The following is a 19903-nucleotide window of genomic DNA, read 5'->3' as shown; positions in this document are numbered from 1 at the left end:
TACCACTATCATGACACAACATTGAAGTAATATAATAATGTGATAAATCCTTTAAATTAACATTTAATTTGATTTGAAAACAAATTTAAAGTTAGCATTAGGTTAATTATGTATAACAGGGTTGCAAAATTAATGCTAAAGGTTATGCTAGCTACGTTAGCTGCTAGCTACAGTGGTTGCTATTAAAAAAAAACCAACAACTGTCCACTTCCATGTTCATGTCCATGTCAAGGTTTGTCGGTACAAAAACAAAAAAACTCTAAATGGGGATTAAGGTGGAGGTAATTGTGAACAGTTCCAGAAAACAGTCAGTGTTAGCACAAGCCCACCAGAAAAAAATTCAAGTCGTCAAAAGCCCACTTAATTGGAGGCACCTTCAATTGTAGCAGGTGTGACTTGCACTTAACATGAGTGTAGAATGTAATTCTGGACACAGGTGCATCCAAATTACGAAGGCGTGCACACTTGTGCAATCACTTCTTTTATAAGTTACAGGTAGCAGTTCAGAGTTAAGTTAAAAATGGAAACATTTGGATGTTGGTCTTGGTACAAGCTGAAAACTAACAACGTTGTCTTTGATGATATGAGTAATGGGATTGCGTTGGTTTGTGTGATTCACTCCATTATAGCTGAAAACACTGAACAGATGAAAAAAAAAGAAAAAAGGAGGACTTGGCTGTATTGACAGTCAAGAGCAATTAGGTTGATGTCATTTCTGCTGAGTCATGTAGCTCTCCTTTTTTCACTTCCACTTGTTTTGCTAACAGCGTTGTGTGTATGTTAAGACGGCTTCTGAGCATAATACTATTAAAGTATGAGGGGAAAAAAAGGCATTTGGCAATTTAAATACTGGATTTAGTTATCTTTTTTACTACAGCTACATTTTGTCAAATTGTCGAATGACCTCAGACAAAAAGTGTCCTCATTCATGTGATTTTTTTTTGTTTTTTGAGTGTTGTAGACAAAGATGACAAGGCAGCAAGAAGCTGTTCAATAACCCCTTTTTTTAATCTCAACAGCAAGTTAGCTTATGTGTGGTCGACAACAATGAGGGGAAATATAGAAAAGTCTATTTCATGTTGTTGTGTTTCATCAGCAGGGAGTCGAGTGGGGGGGGGGGGGGGGGTTTGAGAAATGAAAGTATTGTATCCACTACTACTCTCCTTATGACTTCAGTCTTCACCTATACACAAATATATTGCTAGAATACGTTTGACACGTGCGGCCACCGAGCCCCGAAAAACAAACAAAACATTGTTAAAAGTCACTAAGATGGCGGCTCGTCCTGGCAAAATCTTTGAGGGACTTTGGTTTTGTACCTTTGTAAAAACTGCTTCTACTCACTTCAGTGGGAGGGGACATGACTAAACAAATGCTAACCATGAGAAATCATCACCGTCATTGAAATGTGAAAAGTAAAAGGCACACAATACAAACACTACTCCGTTCCAATTAATGCTAATTTGTACACTTTTCCAAACAAATGTGAGTTCACGTCCTCCACCTGTAGTAATACATCTCTGTCCAGTACACCTGAGCCAGCCGGCGATAATACAATTGAGTCCTTTGCACGCCATTTTCTGTCTATTATGGCTGCAACTCATGGCGGCGTCTGTTATTATTGCTGGTGTGTTAGCAATTTTTTTACCATCGCGATGATGACATCGTGAGGTGAGAAAATGGGACTTTTAACTCAATATGCACTTGAAGTGTCAGTCAATTTATTAAAAAAAAAAAAAAAGAAAACTAAAAATATACAGATCTTATTGTCGATTAACACTTGTGAATGAGTGCCAATTAATATTAGGGCCAATCTAAAAGTCAAAATGTGACAACAAGTCATTACATATTACAATGAAGTTCTAATTCAATCAAAATCGTCTTATTACAAGGACAAAGTAGACATTTTTTAGAGGAAAAAGTCCAAATTTGATGACAAGAAATGAAATTGTAGTGATCATTTTTTAAAAATGAAAATAGTGCTATTAAAGTGACGAAAACAAAGTTGTGATTTTATAGAAATAAAGCCCTAATATGACAACAAAAACATTGTGACTTTCTTTAGAGACCTTTTCTTGAAATTTTACGATTTTGAAAAAAAATGTGCACTCCAGTGAATTGACAACTCGGTTAAATTAGGACTTTTAAGCAAAACTCAAGACTTGATTCTCTTCCTCGGAACATACAATTACAACTTCTTCCTCATATCTTTATTGTGACAGTACAACTTAATTCATGTGAAACTTCTGTGTTTTATAAAAAAAAAAAAAATCCCCTAAAGATTAAAACTTTATTCTCATAAATTTAATTTGCGTGTAAAACTAGGAATATTCACATTTAAGGACAATTGTAATCTTGCAAAGATGATCAGAAAAATTCACTTTTTGTTTTTATTCCCCTCAAATAACTTTTCTTAATGGTAAAATTTCATTTTGTTGTACATTACAACTGTTGAACTTTGACTGTTTTTGGAGAATTCAGACTTTTTCCAGTAATGCTGCAAACTTTTAAAACTACAATTGTATTCATAAAATGTCATGAAGTTATGATTTGATTACAAACTTGACAATATTTTTGAATTAAAGCTTTTTTTTTTCTTGTATTATTTATTCATTTAATTTTCAGCTTGGCCCTAAATAGTCCTTGGTGAATAAGGGATGTCTATTGCTATTAATGAATAATAAAAGAATGTGTAAGGTCCTAATGGTGGATTTGACCTCAAAGTTTGCCATTGTTGCTACGGTTGGCGAAATTATGAGACATCGCACTTCTATAAATAAAAAAAAAGATATATATATTATTACCTTTCCATTTGATTTGACCACACACACACAAACTTAAAACGTCACATGTGGGGAAATATACTTCAAATGTATTGATCACAGTCTGAGTGCTGCTAAAACAAAATAATCACTAAAAAAAAAAAGTCTCTCTCGTCCCAACGCCACCTTTGCCGTCCGTCCCAAAAGTGGTCACGCGTGGCGTCATCCGTTACATTCGTTCACGAAAAAAGCTTCTCGTCCTTTTCAGTCAAGTGACATTCTCTCCAACTTGTGCAAAAGAAAAAGGAAAAAACGAACGCTCTCACATTTGCGCTCCTGCTGATGCCATCAGTTCCATGTGACCAATCAGAGAGGGCCACACAGATGAGATGCATCATCATCATCATCATCATCACAGAGTATTAATATTGCTTCAGTATTGCCACAAAAAAGGTAGAATAATATATTGTTGTCACCAAACATTCACTACGGGAGCCCTCATTTAGCATGAGGCGCAAATCAAGCGCTTCCTGGCGTTTGAAGGCGGAGAAGCCGTTCAGTAGTGTTAGTTCAGTAGTTGCAAAGGAAACACTGAAGAGAGAAGAAATGTGTTGTCACTTGTTGAGTCCTCCCATCAAAACACTTATTGTTAGTGTTGCAAGTCACGGTGCAACCTGCTCGTGTCCAAAGTGACACTGAAATTGTGCTTCATGATAAATGAGGGCCATTGTCTTCTCTCGCCACTAAAAAGTGTCTACTTGCACTTGCTTGTTGTCTTATTTGAGCAGTAGAGCAACGCTGCCTATGGCAAGCCGTTTGAGCACGTACGCCATATTGATATTCATCTGAATCATGTAATACTTCTTTATCCTTACTAGTTGGCTTGTCACAATGGTCAAGTGCATCACTGGGCGCCATTTTAACCCCATAAAAAAAAAGAAAACTGAAACGGTGAAAAAACGATTTACCTCCACAGCAATTACTTTTAAAACTATCTATTGGTAATGCGCTTCTAAACAAATCTCTGAATTCACATTCAAGGGTAGTTAAAGGGGTCAACCCCAATATCTGACCTCACTAGTCTAAACATGACATCTGTGGAATATGAAGTAAGCAGTAAAAAAACAAACATTTGTATCCATCTCAGGGAGCGGCCATTTTGCCACTTGCTGTCGACTGAAGATGACATCACAGATGCTCAGGTAACAACCAATCACAGAGCAGCTTCAGAAAACAGATGATCTGTGGTTGGCCGTTGCCTGACTCCTGAGCAACTGTGATGTCATCTTCGGTCGACGGCAAGTGGCAAAATAGCCGCTCCATGATGGATAATTTTTTTTTTCATAACTCATATTCCACAAATGCAATATTAATCAGAATATCATGTTTAAGACTAGTGAGGTCACATATAACATTGTCAAGAAATGTTTAAGGTCGACTTTGATGGACATCAACAATAACTAATAAATGCTCAAACGGCTTGAAAACTGTCATAGTCATGAGGACAACGAGCTTACATCCGCCTTCTATTAGATATCAAGTGCTCAAACTTGCCTTTCCGTCAGCCATTTTGTGCTTTTGGTTGCCAGTCCACTTCCAAACCATTTCTGTGTGAAATGCTGCACATGATCATCACCTTCGTTGTCGTCTCACCCGTGGCACGAGCGGCCTCGGCCCCCGGCGATGTGACAAGAGTTCCGACTGCACCGGCACGCTCCCCGCTCGTCTGGTGTGGAGGAGGGGGAGGAGAGGGAGGGGAAGGAGGCCAGCTAAGGGAGGGATTTTGGTACGAAAAGTTCTCCCAGTTTCATCCCAATTAAGAAATTCAGTTGCGTCGGTCGTACGAAAATCTGAGCTTTCCCCCATCGCTACGCCCGTGTCTCCAAATCTCTCTGCTCTTAATGCTGTTCAGGATCTCCGTGCGTAATACTGATTCAAAGCGGCCCCTCGCGCCAGGCTTCAGTTGACCAGCACAAAGCCGTGCTGCGAGTCCACCGTCTCCATCATCTCACTGTCCAGGAGCGGGTTCTGCAGCTCGGCCAGAACCGCACCGGCATCACCCGAGGGCTGCGCCCCCAGCCCCCCCGCCTCTCCTATGGCGGGATGAGGGAGCAGGCCCAGGTCTAGGGGGTACTCATACTGGCCCGGGGGCGGGGCTTCAGCGGAGGGGCACAGGGTCTGCTGCTCTACAGGGTAGCAGAAGCCAAGATTGCTAGCTGAGGTTTCATGAGGCGATTGATGGTGGTGGAGGGGGTGCATGGGGTGGTGTTGAAGGTGAGGGACAGGGGGCAGGAGTTGGGTGTAGTGGTGGTGGCTCATGTAGGGGTCATAAGGGGGACCCTGCCCCGGTTCCATGAGTGGGCTCAGGCTGTGGGGGTGGCTGTATGGCGGCGAGGTCTGTGGCTGCGACTGAGGTTGGGGGCCGCCGGCGGGCATCGGGGGTACCTGGGGAGAGTTCTGGGAGGCTGCGAGGTCCAGGGGGGCGCCACCTGCTGGGTAGGACCCTTCAACAATCTGCATCTGGTTGAAGTAGACGGGCAGGCCCAGACCCTGCGACTGCTGTAGGTACATCCGCTTCTGGTTCAGTCTGTGAGGACGACACAGTCGTGTTAAAGACACACACACACAACAACCTCCCGTTCCAGGAACAAATATCACGATGCGGCCATTATATAAAGAGTACAGTATTTGCCAATTCAAAAAAAAAAAAAAAGCTACTAAATCTGTGTGAGCCAACCAGCCAACTACTGTATGTTAATGATAAGATAATGAGAGAAACTAGATATTACGCAGGTAGTGGCCGGGGGAGTTCATTAACTCCGCTGCAGATGAGTGGAGGCATTTATTAGATGGGAGGTCTTTATTTTGTACAAGGTTCGGAATAATATCAAACAATTTTGCTAATACAGTATAATAAAATGTACGTCATGTGAAACTGGTGTTGAACATAGAGTAAAAATGACTATTATGGAGAAATGTAGAGAAACGGCAAAAACCACAAGAAGAAATATGTGCATGTGTGATTAGCAGTCAACTATGGCGTCAATAAATTGAGGCGATTAATAACATTATTTTTCGTAATTAGAGGTTTCCATTTGAGTTTTTTTCATCTCTTGTATATCTGTAAATTAAAATCCAAATTGTCAGAGTTTTGTAAAAGTGATATAAAGATAGATTTTTATATTAGTGATGTCAGGAGATAATTTTTTAAAAATCGGAATTAATCACAATTTCAATATTTAACTCACGATTAATTGCAAATTTTATATCTGTTCCAAATGTAAACATAAAAGTGGAAAAAATGTTTAAACTAATAGTAATAGTTACATCTTTTAGTCATTGATACAGTAATTTCATAATAATTCATAAAATTGAATTAAAATAAAAAGATGTACTGTACTGTGATAAACAAGAGTGATATTGATTTGTGTTAGTCATTTTTCTGCCACTAGATGGCATAATTGCATTTGTAAGACGTTGGTGACAGAAAGCTCAGTGCGTTTTTCTTTTCATATTAAGAGCTATCAAATTTTTAACATGAAGTAAATTCTGCACATTTTAAAATTGTAAAATACAACTTGACCCCAGTCTCCACAAATATATGCATTATTACTAAATGTATTACTGCTAAATTTTGACGTGGCTGTGTCTGCTGCGTTGCGTCTGGAATTCCCCCAGTACAGGCTTTCCAAGTAAGAGGCGGTCATTAATCGTGCATTAAAAAAAAAAAATAGTGGTGTTAAACGAACTTTAAATTAACTTAAAATTAAGGCACTAATTTTGACACCCCTAATATATATGCTCCCCTATTTGAGAAGCACTGAAATAGTGTCTTGAGATGACTTACCGGTGTTCTTGCAGTTGTTGCTCTAAACTCCGGGTGGGCTCCTTACAGAACATTTGGCAGCTTGCAGGACTGTTTGCCAAAACGCTCGTCTAATGGACGCAAGAAAATAAGCCGTACTCATGAAAACCATTGCAAAAATGGGTGAGTATTTCTTCGATGAACACAAGGTGTGGTATGAGCTACAGTAAATGACAAAACATTGAGACATTCAAACTACAGGAGTGAAAATTCAGTGCTACCTCGATTTATGAGTGAAACTACATTAAGAGTTTTTTTTTTAAGATGTGAGCCATAACATTAGAATAATAACACTCTGCATAAAGTGTTATTATTCTAATTGGGGGGGACCCACACACATGGGAATTCTCCAAAATGTCCCATCAGAGCGTACCTGCAGACGATGGGTGAGGTACTGCGTCTCCAAACTCTGCCTTCGGGACAGGAGAGGCGGCTGCGGCCCACCTTGGTATAAAGTCGGGCCCTCCTGTTGCTTGCTTGCCTCAGTCTTCCAACACAAACATTGACAAGTTACAAACAGGCTGTTTATAACCACACATAAATTCAAGGACACACAAACGTGTCCGCCCTCGCCCCTCTCGTGTTGGTTAACAAAGCCGTGTCGGGGCTTGGGTGCTTCGTGGCGTGGTCTAAGTGGATTACCCATACTGTGTGCTGCCAAAATGCCTTTGTGTTGACTGATCAGCCAGATGCCTTTCGCTAAATGGCATGTTCCACAGGGATTACATATTAGTGGCTGAATGAGAGCATATTAAAAGGATGATGGGGCCCAAACATATGAGCGGTGTTATTGCATTATGAAAGACGGGCAGCATGGGAACAACCAGATCTTGTCAGCTTTGGAAATTAATTGAGTGTTGGTATTTTTATTTACTGGAAAACCCATAAATCTTGTTCCCGTACAGTGTGTCTTGTTTATTGTGCATGTGTGCTTGTGATTTGGGCTTATTGAATGCCAGTCTTTGCTATGGGGATGTCTGACAGCCTTGGACAATGGCTGCATTCACTTTGGCCAAGGCTCCAGGCCCCAAGGGGACGAGACACAGTAAACAAGCCTCAGTTGGCCAGCTCTCTAAGGGTTACACAACAGCCCGAGTGACTGTCTTTTTTTAATTTATTTTGTTTAATTTCTGAGAAAAATGGGGTGAGGATAGTGGATGAACTGCCAAGGAATGAGTCTGCCATGCGTAGATGTTTGTGTCCTGATTATCCAGTGCGACTGACCTCCAGGAGGTTGTGCAAGTGGTGCTGAGGTCCCGGGGGGCCCATGGCAGCCCCGTCCTCAGAGCCCATCTGCTCCACCAGCATCTGGACTTTGTTCAGCTCCAGGATGCCTTTGGTCCTCGCCAAGTTCTGGAGATGCTGTCGAAAGGCAACCAGACCTGTGCGAATATTAAGAATAATCAAAGTCAGATTTCATAATGGCCCTTTCTGACAGTGTGTCTCCGCGCACGTCACTGAACCGTTGTGGGTGTGTTAGTGCGTGTGCGCATATGACAGTGTGTGTGTCTGATAAGAGCCATCCAGCGGTGACGAGCAATGGCTGCGAACGATAGGTCCTGACTCACTGTGGTGGTGGGAGTTATTTCTAACCCGAGTCAGCAGTCTGACGCAAAAGAATCCGCCGCATCAACTCTCTCTCCCCAAAGAGGATTTTGAAAAAGAGAGAGAGCGCGCAAGATAGAGAAAAATAAGTAACACAAACACCAACTGGGAGCACACATTGCAGGCTGTCAATGAAGAGATGGAGAAACAAATGTTTTCAAGCTGTAATTATACTTTCAGCTTGGCTCAAGTGCAGTTTATAGAATGGGAGAGAGGATGTTTAGAATTCCCTACTTGATTACCCCTGCCAAGGTTTTCACTGCTGTCTTTAATGGCAGGATGGGGCACGGGGTGATGTAATTAAATGTTGGCGCAGACCTAGATAGGGCATTTGCAGTTGGACAATATCTATGAAGTATAATTTTATTCTGATCCACATTTGGCCTTGAACAGAGGTCTGTTCTCGATCAAATTCCATCACAGTCTATCTAATTGTGTGCTGCAGAGAGGCAAACATAAAAGTGGAAGAAAAAGCAAGAAGCAAGGGGGGGGGGGCAAGACAAGGGAGCGGTAGAAATGGGAAGATGGTGACATATGTGGGCTGAAACCTTCTAATATCAGTTGGTGATTCATAATGTGAATCAGAGTCAATCAGAGGGCCAAGTAGAGGAGGTGATAGGGAGGGAGGGTAAGAACGTGGGAGGGGGTGTGAACAAGAGTGTGAGAATGAGGTTCTTTATAATCATATATACAGTATATGGCATATATGTGTGTGTAGAAGCACTATATGTGCAGTAAGGGTGTGGAAGAGCAGCTGTAGCAGGGGTGTTGCCTGTGACTGTGTGCACTCTGCTGCACGTCAAAACTCCCCACAGCACCTCGTGACGGCATCCAAGCAGACACGATGTGACAGTTTACTGACACCTATTTATTCTCGCAGTCAAGCTCGTCTCCTTCCGCACCGGTGACTTTCCCAGTCACACAATATCTGTCAGCGCTATCTGGCTCAATTCGTGTGAACTCGCCTAAACCATGCAGTTTTCTCAACATGAAGACGTGTAGCGGTGAGGAGTGGGCTACTAACCTTGTGTGAGTGAGGTGTCGGAGGCACGGCGGCCTTCTCTGAAGCTGATGGGTGAACGGTTGTGGGTGTCCCTGTGCTGCGAAGTCAGGGCGGCCATTGCTGGGTTGGCCGGCCGAGTGCTCAGGAATGACGTAGGGGGGACGTGGGAGGCCGGGCTGTTGGCCAGCATCACTTCATTGAGCGACGGGGGGTCCTCAAGCAGGCCGAGGTCGCTGTGCATGGACCCCATGTCGTAGCCCATGTCAGAGTCCACGCTGCCCATGGAGGGGTTGTGACCCAGAGTGAATAGTTTACCTGGTGGCCATGCAAAATTATTTTAAATGGGAAAATTCCAAGTGAACTTGACCGTGAGGTTTGCGGAAGAGCGGCTGACATCATACCCTGGTTTGACGTTCCTGGCTGGTTCGTGACTTCAGAGAGGGTGTGTCGCCTCTGGCCGAAACGAGCAGTTAGATAGGCCAAAGACATGTGGGGCGCATCCTCCTCCGTGTCGGGCTCTTCGGTCTCGATGCCCTCATCAATCGACATCTCCATCATGTTGCTAGGAGACGAGGTGGAGGACTTGCGGAGCACAGTGATGGGAGGCAGCGGGTCCAGCAGGCAGCCGTTTACCTGAAAAGGGAGCAGAATATAGTTTTGGTAATTTATTAATTATTAAAGGCAAGTCAACCTTAACATATTTTTGACAATACTATGTTATAGTCTAAATACGGTATTCTGATTAATATTATATTTGTGAAATATGAGCTATGCAGCAAAATCCAGCCGTTTGATCCATCTCAGGGGCAGCCATTTTGCCACTTGCTGTTGACTGAAGATGACATCACAGTTGCTCAGGGCTCAGGCAATGACCAATCACAGTTCACCTGCTTTCTGAAGCTAAGCTGTGATTGGTTGTTAGGTGAGATCTGAGCAACTGTGATGTAATTTTCCCTCGACAGCAAGTGGCAAAATGGCCGCCTTCTGACATTGATAAAAAAGTGCTGGATTTTGCGGTTTAACTCATATTCCACTAACACAATATTAACCGGAATACCGTATTTACACTAGTGAGGCTGCATAGAACATATTATTGTCAAGAAATTTATTTTAGGTTGACTTCCCTCGTAATACAGTCAAGTGTATAAAACAGGCAGATATAAACTTTTTATTTGCGCCCTTTTTGCCAACTTTGGGTTTTCGTTGACACAGCCACTCAAAATCATGCACATGAGTTGTTGAAATAACAGCCTGTTGTCAGTATAGAGACAGCAACTTTGCCCAATTTTTCCATCTGCTTTCACTAGTGCACTGGGATTGGAATGCTGTTACTCAACAGTCACACTCACACACACACGCACGCACCCCATGTACACAAAACGCAAAAGGGAAACCATCAGTGAGACACAAATGATGAGTAGGAGTAACAAACGTCAGGCAGGGAAAGAAAAACTGAACTTCTGCAAATGAGCTATAGAAGAAGAAGAAAACGTGACTTAAGTATTCCCATTAGTGGTTGAACGCTGAACGGCTTCCTGTCCATGTGTGTTCGCTCGGCAACACATTTGGTCACATCATCACAGGACCGCTTACATAACCGCGCTCCATTCACGCAGATAACACACACACACACACACTACTGTCTCCCTGCTCTGGACTGCTAAACACACACACACCTCACATTTTGTCGGGAGCCACTGGTGGAGGGGGGGGGTGCTGTAAAATACATTTTGGGGAGTGATAAATGACAACTCCATGTGTGTGTTTCGCTGTGAAACTGTGAGGCAGTGGGACTCTTAATAGTCTGCCAGCTCACGACAAGCCAGCAGGAAAAAGGTCACTAGTTGGCACAGATAAACAGGAAAAAGTGTGCGTATGCGTGTGAGGTAAGTACACGCGCGTGTGTGTCGAGTCTCTGTGTGGGTCTGATACATATGCAGGACAGGCAGCTGTCCTGTCTGATGTGCGCGCTGGCTTGGAGCTTACATAAGCGGACGAGTCATCTGAACTCTGGCAGGTTGACGAAGCTAGCAAATGCTGAAGCCCTCAAAGGAGCATGATGTGCACGCACGCACACACACTTTTGACTCACAGTGAGCGAGCTTATCAAAACGAATCACTGTCAGAGCACATCAGGATAATGTTTCTGGACATTCTTTGGCAGCACGATAATGACTGTAATAACGGTATTTTCCATAACCAAAGCCAGATGTGATCGGGCCGTCATATGAGGTTAGGGAACACGCACACAAACACAGAAGTTATAAGACATGCGCGTCCCAGCCACCTCAGCCTGCTTCTGCGTCTACACACGCTGCCATTGGACCTACTTTGGGCGTGTTGACATCCTCAGCCATGAAATTCTGCTCCAGGGCGCACGTCGGGTGGGTGAAGGTGAACGCGTCAGAGGCTGCTTGAGAAACGGCGGGGGATCGCAGCAGACGGACCCCCTGCGGGAGCAAGCCCACCTGGGCTGAACTGCTAGTCGACTGCAGAGAGAAGAGGAAGGCTGTTATAGGTCATTCTTTAAATCACAGCTGTTGACTCTCCAAGCACGATGATGCAAAAAATGGAACTGCTGTGATTTGGGGATTTTACAAGCAATAAAAGAGGGAAATGAGAGGAAAGAGACAAGAAAGGAATGCATAAACAAGTGGTAAAGATCAAGGCTGAGGAGACGAGCAGGTGGAGAAGATAAAGGAATGGGTCAGTCTGCTACTGTGTGCAGGTGTGAATAAGAGCGCTTTGATCAGGGCGGCGAAGATGTCATCTATGGATTATTCACAAGCTTTTGGCTACCTTGGCGACAGTCTGTTCAGCGATCGTGCTAGGCCGCCGCTGACGTGCATCCAGCCTCTGCTCGATCGGGAAACTGCAGCGGTGGGCCTTAAGTCGCTCCACCAGTAGGTAGTAGATAGCAGCAAAATGGTTGTAGCTTTTGTTCTGCAGAGACTGAAGGAGAGATATGACGTGTAAAATGACATCGCTGTGACAAGGATAACTTCCCTTTCTCAGGAAACAAGTTCAGAAAAGGTGAACTTAAGATCACCGATTAAAAAGTTCACTGGTTAAAAAGTCAGCCTGAAATTTCACATCCCTAATTTATTAGTATTATATTCTACAACATAACCATGTATAGCCGCATTCATTTCATAAAATAATTTTTGATTTTGTAATTATTCACAGTTTTTATAGTGTTATTAATTACTGTGGCAATCCCATCAAAAAGTTCCACACCTTCATAATGAAGACTACACGGTCAATTTTGAATAGGGATAGACCGATACTAGTGTTGATATTGGGCATTTTGACGAATATCGGTATTGGCCTTTCAAAAAACAAAAACAAAAAACTGACGGACGATGTAAAGTCAATCTAAAACCATTTTAATCTCAGGGAACTATTTATTACAATTTTCAGTTAACTTTATGACCATGGGAACATTCAGAACCTTTTGTTTTTGTTTTTCTACATTTTGAAAAGTCTGAAAAATTGTTCAATAAACATGCTTTAAGACATTACAGCAAAGTCAAGATTGGCATATGCATCTTAAATTTTGACGCCTATGTCCCCCCCCACCCCCTTTTTACTGAAAATGAATATTGGCTTCAAATATCGGTTATCGACCTCCTTGACGACTTCTAATAATCGGTATCGGCCTAAGAAACCATATCGGTCTATCTCTAATTTTGAACACTAAACCTAGATAACAATCTTCGTTCCATATACGTTAAAAGGTGAATTGGAAAACGCACAACCTAGTTTGGTGAATACGAAACATAGGAAGGGACCTAAACTTAAAGAGGGGCTGTATCAGAGTATTAGTTCTCCAGTTCACCAAAGCGTCTGCTGCTCTAGCAACAAGAAAAAATACTTCAGCTCATGTTGGCCAAGTAATAACCCCCGTTATGACTTTTTCCCAGTTGCACACAAGCCAGAAGCAAAATTCCTTCATTACTGAATTGTAAGACCGATTTTGCAGTGCTGTGTAGCGTGTACTGATCCACTGTGACGATGTGGTTTTCTGCCTGTGTCTGAAATCATAGACCTCTCATGTGTTTCCATCTTGTGACGGAGCTGCACAAAGATATTGTGTGCCATTAATAAAAGGATTCTGCCTCCGGGTTCACCATTATTACCTCTACAGTCTTGTGCTGGTCGATGCCAAGGCTGTGCATCAAACGTACAACCTGCTCACTGTATTCACCCACGCCCATATCGCCCTCGGCAGAGACTGGCTGCTGGTACAAAACCGGCCGCTGCACCGGAACATCAAGCGCCATCCACTTGTGCTCTTTGATCTGCGCTACGGACAGACGCTTTGACGGATCCAGGACCAACATCCTACGGATCAGATGCTCGCAGTCTGGGAGAGGGGAATAAAGAAACAATGGAAATATGTTTGAACAAACGTACTTTCTGAATGAAAATGTCATTTTCTTCCTTTACTTAGCAGCGTCTACACTCCTTTCACCTTCGCTCCTGTGCAAATGAAATCTCCTGACCTCTCGTTAATGGCTAGATGAGATTGACGTCAGACACAGCTGGGTTTTTAACAAGATTAAGGTCCCCTGCATGCACCCGCAACGCCTCAACTGCATTCCTAGCCGCCGTACGGCACCCTGAGCCATTCACGTTGCTGCTTGGCAATATCCACTATTGAAATATAATCAGATATTTTGAAAGGTGTCTTTAAAAAAACAAAACAAATGTAAAGCTGTGAAGCTCGCCGAAAATATTGGTATCAGTCAACGCTAGGTCCAACGGACAGATGGAAGTGCCACCTCTGGTTTTGAGACCTGGTTCCCCACCCCCCTTCAAGTAAGCGGTTAAACTTATACTGAAAGAGACGAATGAGGTTTGTCAGAAAAGTTCCAGGACTGCTGTCACAAACGATATACATCATTTCAAACCCAAACTATATGTGTTTTCCCCTTTAATGTGAAAAAAACTCAACCTAATAGCCCCTTTTCCATTGTACCGGTTCCACACCAGAACAGCCTTGCGCAGCCCTGAGTGCTCGCTTGTACTTTTTCAGGGCCATGCAGGTATGATGGAAGTGCTTTTCAGAACTACGCAGGCTGAATGGAGCTGTGAAGTCGCTGTCATCTGATTGGCCGACAGATCTGTGTTTCTAAAAACGATTCATCATAACTCCATTGCAGACGCACTTTTGCTGGTTTTACGCGAGTGAGCTGGAGCCACCCGCCGGCCATCGTCAAATTATAATAGTATACAGTATATACAGTGTGCATAATTGAGTTTTACAACAAACACGTCACCTTTACAAAGTGAATATGGTTCAGATTTGAGTGTTGGAGATCAATTTAACAATAAATGTTATGCTGGTTGGTTGTAGTTTGCAGTGGTGTCGAACTACATTACATCAGTTTCTACATTTTGAAGAGAGAGAAAAAAGCACTCAGTTCATGAATTATCTGCAGGTCACTTATCTTGTCAGAACTTCCTTCTTCTTGCATATTCTTCCCAGATGGCCTAGTGATATGATAACATTTCCACTCCAATAAAGCATGTGCGCAACCACCATGAAAGAAGTTTACCTCACACTTGTTACATATTTGCAGCAAGCGCTGTACGATCTTCAGCAAGTTAAAGGGGGTGGTGCTCGTTGCCACAGCTGTGTTTATAGCAACAGCCGAGGATGAATATGTTCCTCCAAAGGACTAACTGCTCGCCCAGAGAAGGTTGTGGACTATGTCAGGGGCGACACTGCTGGAAGCTGGCTGGCTAACTGATTGACACACTGCTCCAGGCCAGGACATTACACCACCACCATGACTCAAGCACAGAAGCATCCCGGTTAACACTCTCAGACTCCAAGTGGTGTAGAATTGCATGAAGTGAAAGGGGAACTGCACTCTCCTCTGAGAAGGCTCAGATCAAGGAGCAGGCACTTCATTTGTGATGCTTTATTAGTGGCAATTTAGGCAACACGATCTGAAAATTAATGAATAGGCTACTAAATAAATTTAAAAAACAAAACTCAAAACTAGTGGTGGTCCCATTAGGGTTTTATACTGCCCATTCCAATCACCCATGAGTAAGATCTGCCGATGCCGGTCACATAGATGAGCTGCACATTTTTCACTTTTAGAGCTACACACCAACATTTATTTGATCTGTTCTTAGTGTGAGCCTGTGGTGTGACCCATGCCTTTCATCAGACTTTGAGTGACAATATTTAGCAATAACTTGCATGAAAAACAGCGAGAAGAAATATCACAACTTAGTAAAATAATAATTTAATAGTTTCATTCAGGCCCACCTAATTTAACTGCCTATGTGGGTTGCCTTATGAATTGAAATGGGAAGTTAACAGGAAGACCAGTTTGTAGGGGGACAACTTTGAAGCAAATGCTCAAGTTTTGTGTATATATATTAATCTTGATTTGACCCATTTATTAAAACTGAAAATTTTATTTATTAACCGTTCTAAATTTTAATTATTGAAGAAAATTTTACGCATCGTTAACTGCAAAACAGCTCAACTGAAGTTAATCTTTGATTTATTGGTAAAAAAAAACCCCCATTGCTAATCAGTTAGTCACTGAATTTAGGGCAATAACAAATAATGAATAGTCTATATTCCTTGACAATTTACCCACCAATTATGCGTATTTCTTTGATTCAAAGAATATTGCGTAAGATCAGTTAGCGTTCAAGAAGTTGCCCTCATTAAACTGAAAATGTGATATGAATGTTAGGATTATGATGCTTTTAGCCCAAAGGTTATACAAAAAAAGTACATGAATACAAAAAAAGTACATGACCTTTTTATTATAACTGAACAGATCATTTGTTAGTTTCAACATCTTAAGGCAAAATGCTATAAATTACTCCTCATACCCCTCACTGTAAACGCTTCAAACAAAGAACATGCTGTGCAATGGATGCAATGCAAAATTCTTTAGATGACAAAAATATAGCATTTTCACATGAAGAAAATTCTTTCCTAATTATTTGTATTATTGCAGCCAACGACTTAAATTTGAATGATACTCTGGTTTGCAGCTTCTGATGCATTTTAGCCACAAATGTCTGCAATGGGAGTCAGACACACACAAATAGAAACCCGGTGTTGGGTTGACAGTTTCTCTGGATAACATGACTCATGCGTCCTCTGCGGTGTGCCAACATCCAGCTGTGGAATAGAGAGAATGGTGGCAGACCATGTTCGAAGTGATGAGATATTCTAGTGAGCGTGAACTGGGCTCTGCCTACTTTGCACTGCATCAGTCCTGCGACCCATTAACTTCACCAGACTTTTGCATTCTTTATTTGAAATGTTTTTCTAGGCCTTTACGGCAGTCTCTTTTAGTTTTTGTTTGTTTCTTGGGGGTTCTCCCTTCAGTCTCCTCTTCAGGAGTTAAAATACAGGCTCTATCGGGGTAAGGTCCATTGATTGACTTGGCCAGCGTAAGACCTTCCACTTTTCCCCCTGATAAAGTCCATTGTTGTGTTAGCAGTGTGTTTTGGTTTATCATGTTGTTGTATGATGAAGCCTCTCCCAGGTAAGTGGTTCGCAAGCTTGATGAAGTTATTGCAAGTAAGGGCTATGCCACCAAATTAAATTATATTCACTCTTCAAGTAAGTCTGTTCTAATACTTTTGCTCAGTTGAAAAGTGGGTGAGTGGGTTCAAACAAAATAAGCTGTGTGCTGAGTTGTTTAACACATCTAGATGGAAATACCATGAAATAAAAGCTGGAATTCTGAACTGTAGTCTCATATTCATCTTTTTAATCTAAAACCTCAATGTTTTCAGTAAACAACAAAAACAAATTCATTTATATAGTGTACTTTTGGAGGGGACTGTATCTCCACAGAGATGTGATTCATGTGACTCATTTGCGAGTTCAAGAAAACACTTCATTTCGGCTGATGCTGCCCAACCAGTTATTAACCAGGGTCAATGGGCAATCACTTTTTTTACACCCACGACTGACGGCTTGGATTTGTTCTCCCTTACTAAAAAAAACAAAAAACCTTCATTTAAAAATCTGCATTTTTTGTTGTCCTTGACAAATATTTAAATTTGTTTGATGGGGGAAAAAGTATGCAGAAAATTAAGAAATCAGGAAAGGGGCAAACACTTTTCTTTTTTTTTTTACATTACTGTATTTACTGCCTGGTGAGATGAGCAACAGGAGAGTAGGCAACTGATTCAAGGAAGGAGCACAACACATTCTGTTCTCACATCTAAGGAACAGTCGGTCTGTCTGCCGCTCTTCTACGTCACCATTCCTGTGCATGATAATTGTTTCAAGGTCCCCCTTACAAAATACAAAGAAAGGCACATTGGCCGAACAATACCTATTTGGATCCACTCCAGTGCGCTGGATGTAATAATGTTACATTTATTAAATTGATCAATTTGGTAATTCCTGGAACTTTATAAAAGGCAGAGACAGACAGGCAAAGGTCTAAAGGGTTTCATAGGCTTGTGGGTTTCACTGGCTTGTCGTCAGGTTACATAAACAGCTCGAGTTCTGGCCAACTAGCTAGCACGGCACGCATGTAGACTGAAACGCGTGCAGATCACAGCGGAAATGCTTTCTATCACGGTGTCGTCCATCTTATTACCACAATGACCCCGCAAAGTGGGTGCAGCCACAAAAGAGTCTACTACTAACACAAGCAGAAGGTGTGATGTTGTACCATGGAGAATAGGCGTTTTAGCCCAAGGTTTATATAAGTATGAATACAACTCTTTAGAAGGGCTTCCTACCTTCTGTCATGAAGTAGGGGATGCGGAATCTTCCTTCCAAGACCCGCTGTCGGAGTACAGGTAAAGTGGGTCCGCCAAAGGGCAAGGCACCACAGACCAAAACATATAGCACCACACCCATACTCTGGAACAAACCAAAAGAGAGATGAATATCAAGTCCAAAAATAAATAAAATATGGCAAAAGCAGCAAGATGGGATGCAACTGTTGCAGTTGGTAGTCTACTAGTAATAGATCCAGAGATTATTGGGGCATTTGTAGCTCTCATGCACACAACTTACCCAGATGTCCAGTTGCGGGCCCTCATACTGTTGGCCCTCGAAGATCTCAGGAGCCGCGTAGGGGGGGCTGCCACACCACGTAGCCAGAGGCTCACCAGGCTGGAAGAAGTTCCCAAATCCAAAATCTGCCAAAAACACAAGTGTGGGATCATTTTCATTGTGTTGTCAGAATATAAAAATTCTGATACATTAAAGTCATCAAAAACCTAAAAAAAAATCAGTAAATGCAATCAAATCATGCAGATATGGCAGAACATGAATTTTCAAATTCATGGTATTTTTAATATTTCAAAATAATATTGGGCAGTGGAGAAATAATTAAATGGCATTATATAGGAACCAATTATTTTCCTTCCATTATGCTGTAGTACAACCTTTATGAATTTGCTAATTAGACACTGAATTAGCACATTCTCCATTCACCAGTCCGTTGTTGTTCTCAGTCACAGTTAACGTCAACATTTTTTAAAAATGATCTGTTTGATTAACTGATGTCACAAGGCTTTGTTAGCTATGACATATTAGTTGCATGAATGATAATAAAAGAGTATCCAAGTAATCTGTTGGAAAAGATGAAGGACTAATGAAATTATAAGAGCTTCCATGAAGAATCTGAGAGACGCCACTGGTATGTGAAGACTTCTCTTGTGTTTTTGCAATGTGTGTGCTGTTGGATGGAAATGCTAATTGTTGTATGCTGGACAATTGACAAAGGTTAGTCTAACTAGTAATTCCCTACATTTGTCTTTGATTTTTGATTGGTTATCAACCTAATTAAAACTTCTAATTAGCTAACTCTAAAATCTACTGGAGCTGCTTTAAAAGGCTCTCAGGTTCTTGAGCTTTCTTCACATTTTCCCTATATTTTGGAATTGAAATCAATGGACTTTTCTAGAATATTCTAAATAATTAAGATGTAGCTGTGTATCTAAGTGAATTGGATTTCCTCCAAAATTAACATTACATCGTTATTTACAATCACCTGTCTTTTATGAACTAATCCGAGTGCTGTGTGTAACATCTCCATAGTGTCAGTGGGCTTTGCATAATGTGCTATATAAGCCACATATTTGAATGCTGAGCAAATGGGCCCCCTGAATGAGGTCACCTGTGCCCCTAGAATGACATGAGCTCATCAAAGACTTTACTCCGACTGATTTTCAGCAAAGCAAACTAGTCAGATTTTATCTACCGAAAAGCATGACACAGGAGGGGTGCACACATACACCAACTACACACACTCGGAGATTCCAGGCTACGTTTTAAATCAAAGTTCAAGCTGAGATAGCCACAAACACACACAGAGGCATCTTAAATAAACTTAAACTCAATGAATTAAAAATACCTCATTTATCATGAAATTATATCTGACGTGTTAGCTCCCCTGTTTTCACAAAGGAGATTTTCATCCTGAACTTGTGATGAGTACAGTTTAAAATTTCCAGTGGCAAAAAAATATTAAGAAAAAGGGGCAAATGAATAATGAAAGTCACAGGTCCGGAAAACAAAAAGGCAGTGTTTGCTTTTTCTTTATTTTTTATTTTTGATACCAATGTCAAGGGTTTTTCCTATGTAGAAAATTTGTAGGCGGCCGCCACCACCTAATTTGCTCGCCGCTTCCAGCCTGAGCGACTGATATC

General features: G+C 41.8%; 1 protein-coding gene across 1 annotated transcript in view; it reads right to left on the bottom strand.

The window, feature by feature from the left end:
* Positions 1-984: 984 nt before the first annotated feature.
* The window catches only part of sik2b (salt-inducible kinase 2b), a 48843-nt gene continuing 29924 nt past the window's right edge, over positions 985-19903 (bottom strand). The window contains exons 5-15 of the mRNA XM_086079875.1: positions 18264-18388; positions 17984-18107; positions 13375-13601; positions 12035-12187; positions 11566-11724; positions 9637-9868; positions 9257-9550; positions 7852-8009; positions 7001-7114; positions 6610-6698; positions 985-5349 (exon numbers count right to left, since the gene is read on the bottom strand). Coding sequence (XP_085936001.1) covers positions 4722-5349; positions 6610-6698; positions 7001-7114; positions 7852-8009; positions 9257-9550; positions 9637-9868; positions 11566-11724; positions 12035-12187; positions 13375-13601; positions 17984-18107; positions 18264-18388 — 2303 coding nt within the window. The 3' untranslated portion in view covers positions 985-4721. The remainder of the gene's footprint in view (positions 5350-6609; positions 6699-7000; positions 7115-7851; positions 8010-9256; positions 9551-9636; positions 9869-11565; positions 11725-12034; positions 12188-13374; positions 13602-17983; positions 18108-18263; positions 18389-19903) is intronic.

This window comes from Leptonotus elevatus, chromosome 7, assembly GCF_054856555.1.
Source record: "Leptonotus elevatus isolate MCC_2025b chromosome 7, RoL_Lele_1.0, whole genome shotgun sequence".
In the NCBI taxonomy this organism is placed as follows: Eukaryota; Metazoa; Chordata; class Actinopteri; order Syngnathiformes; family Syngnathidae; genus Leptonotus; species Leptonotus elevatus.
This window is presented reverse-complemented; position numbering and strand designations above follow the sequence as displayed.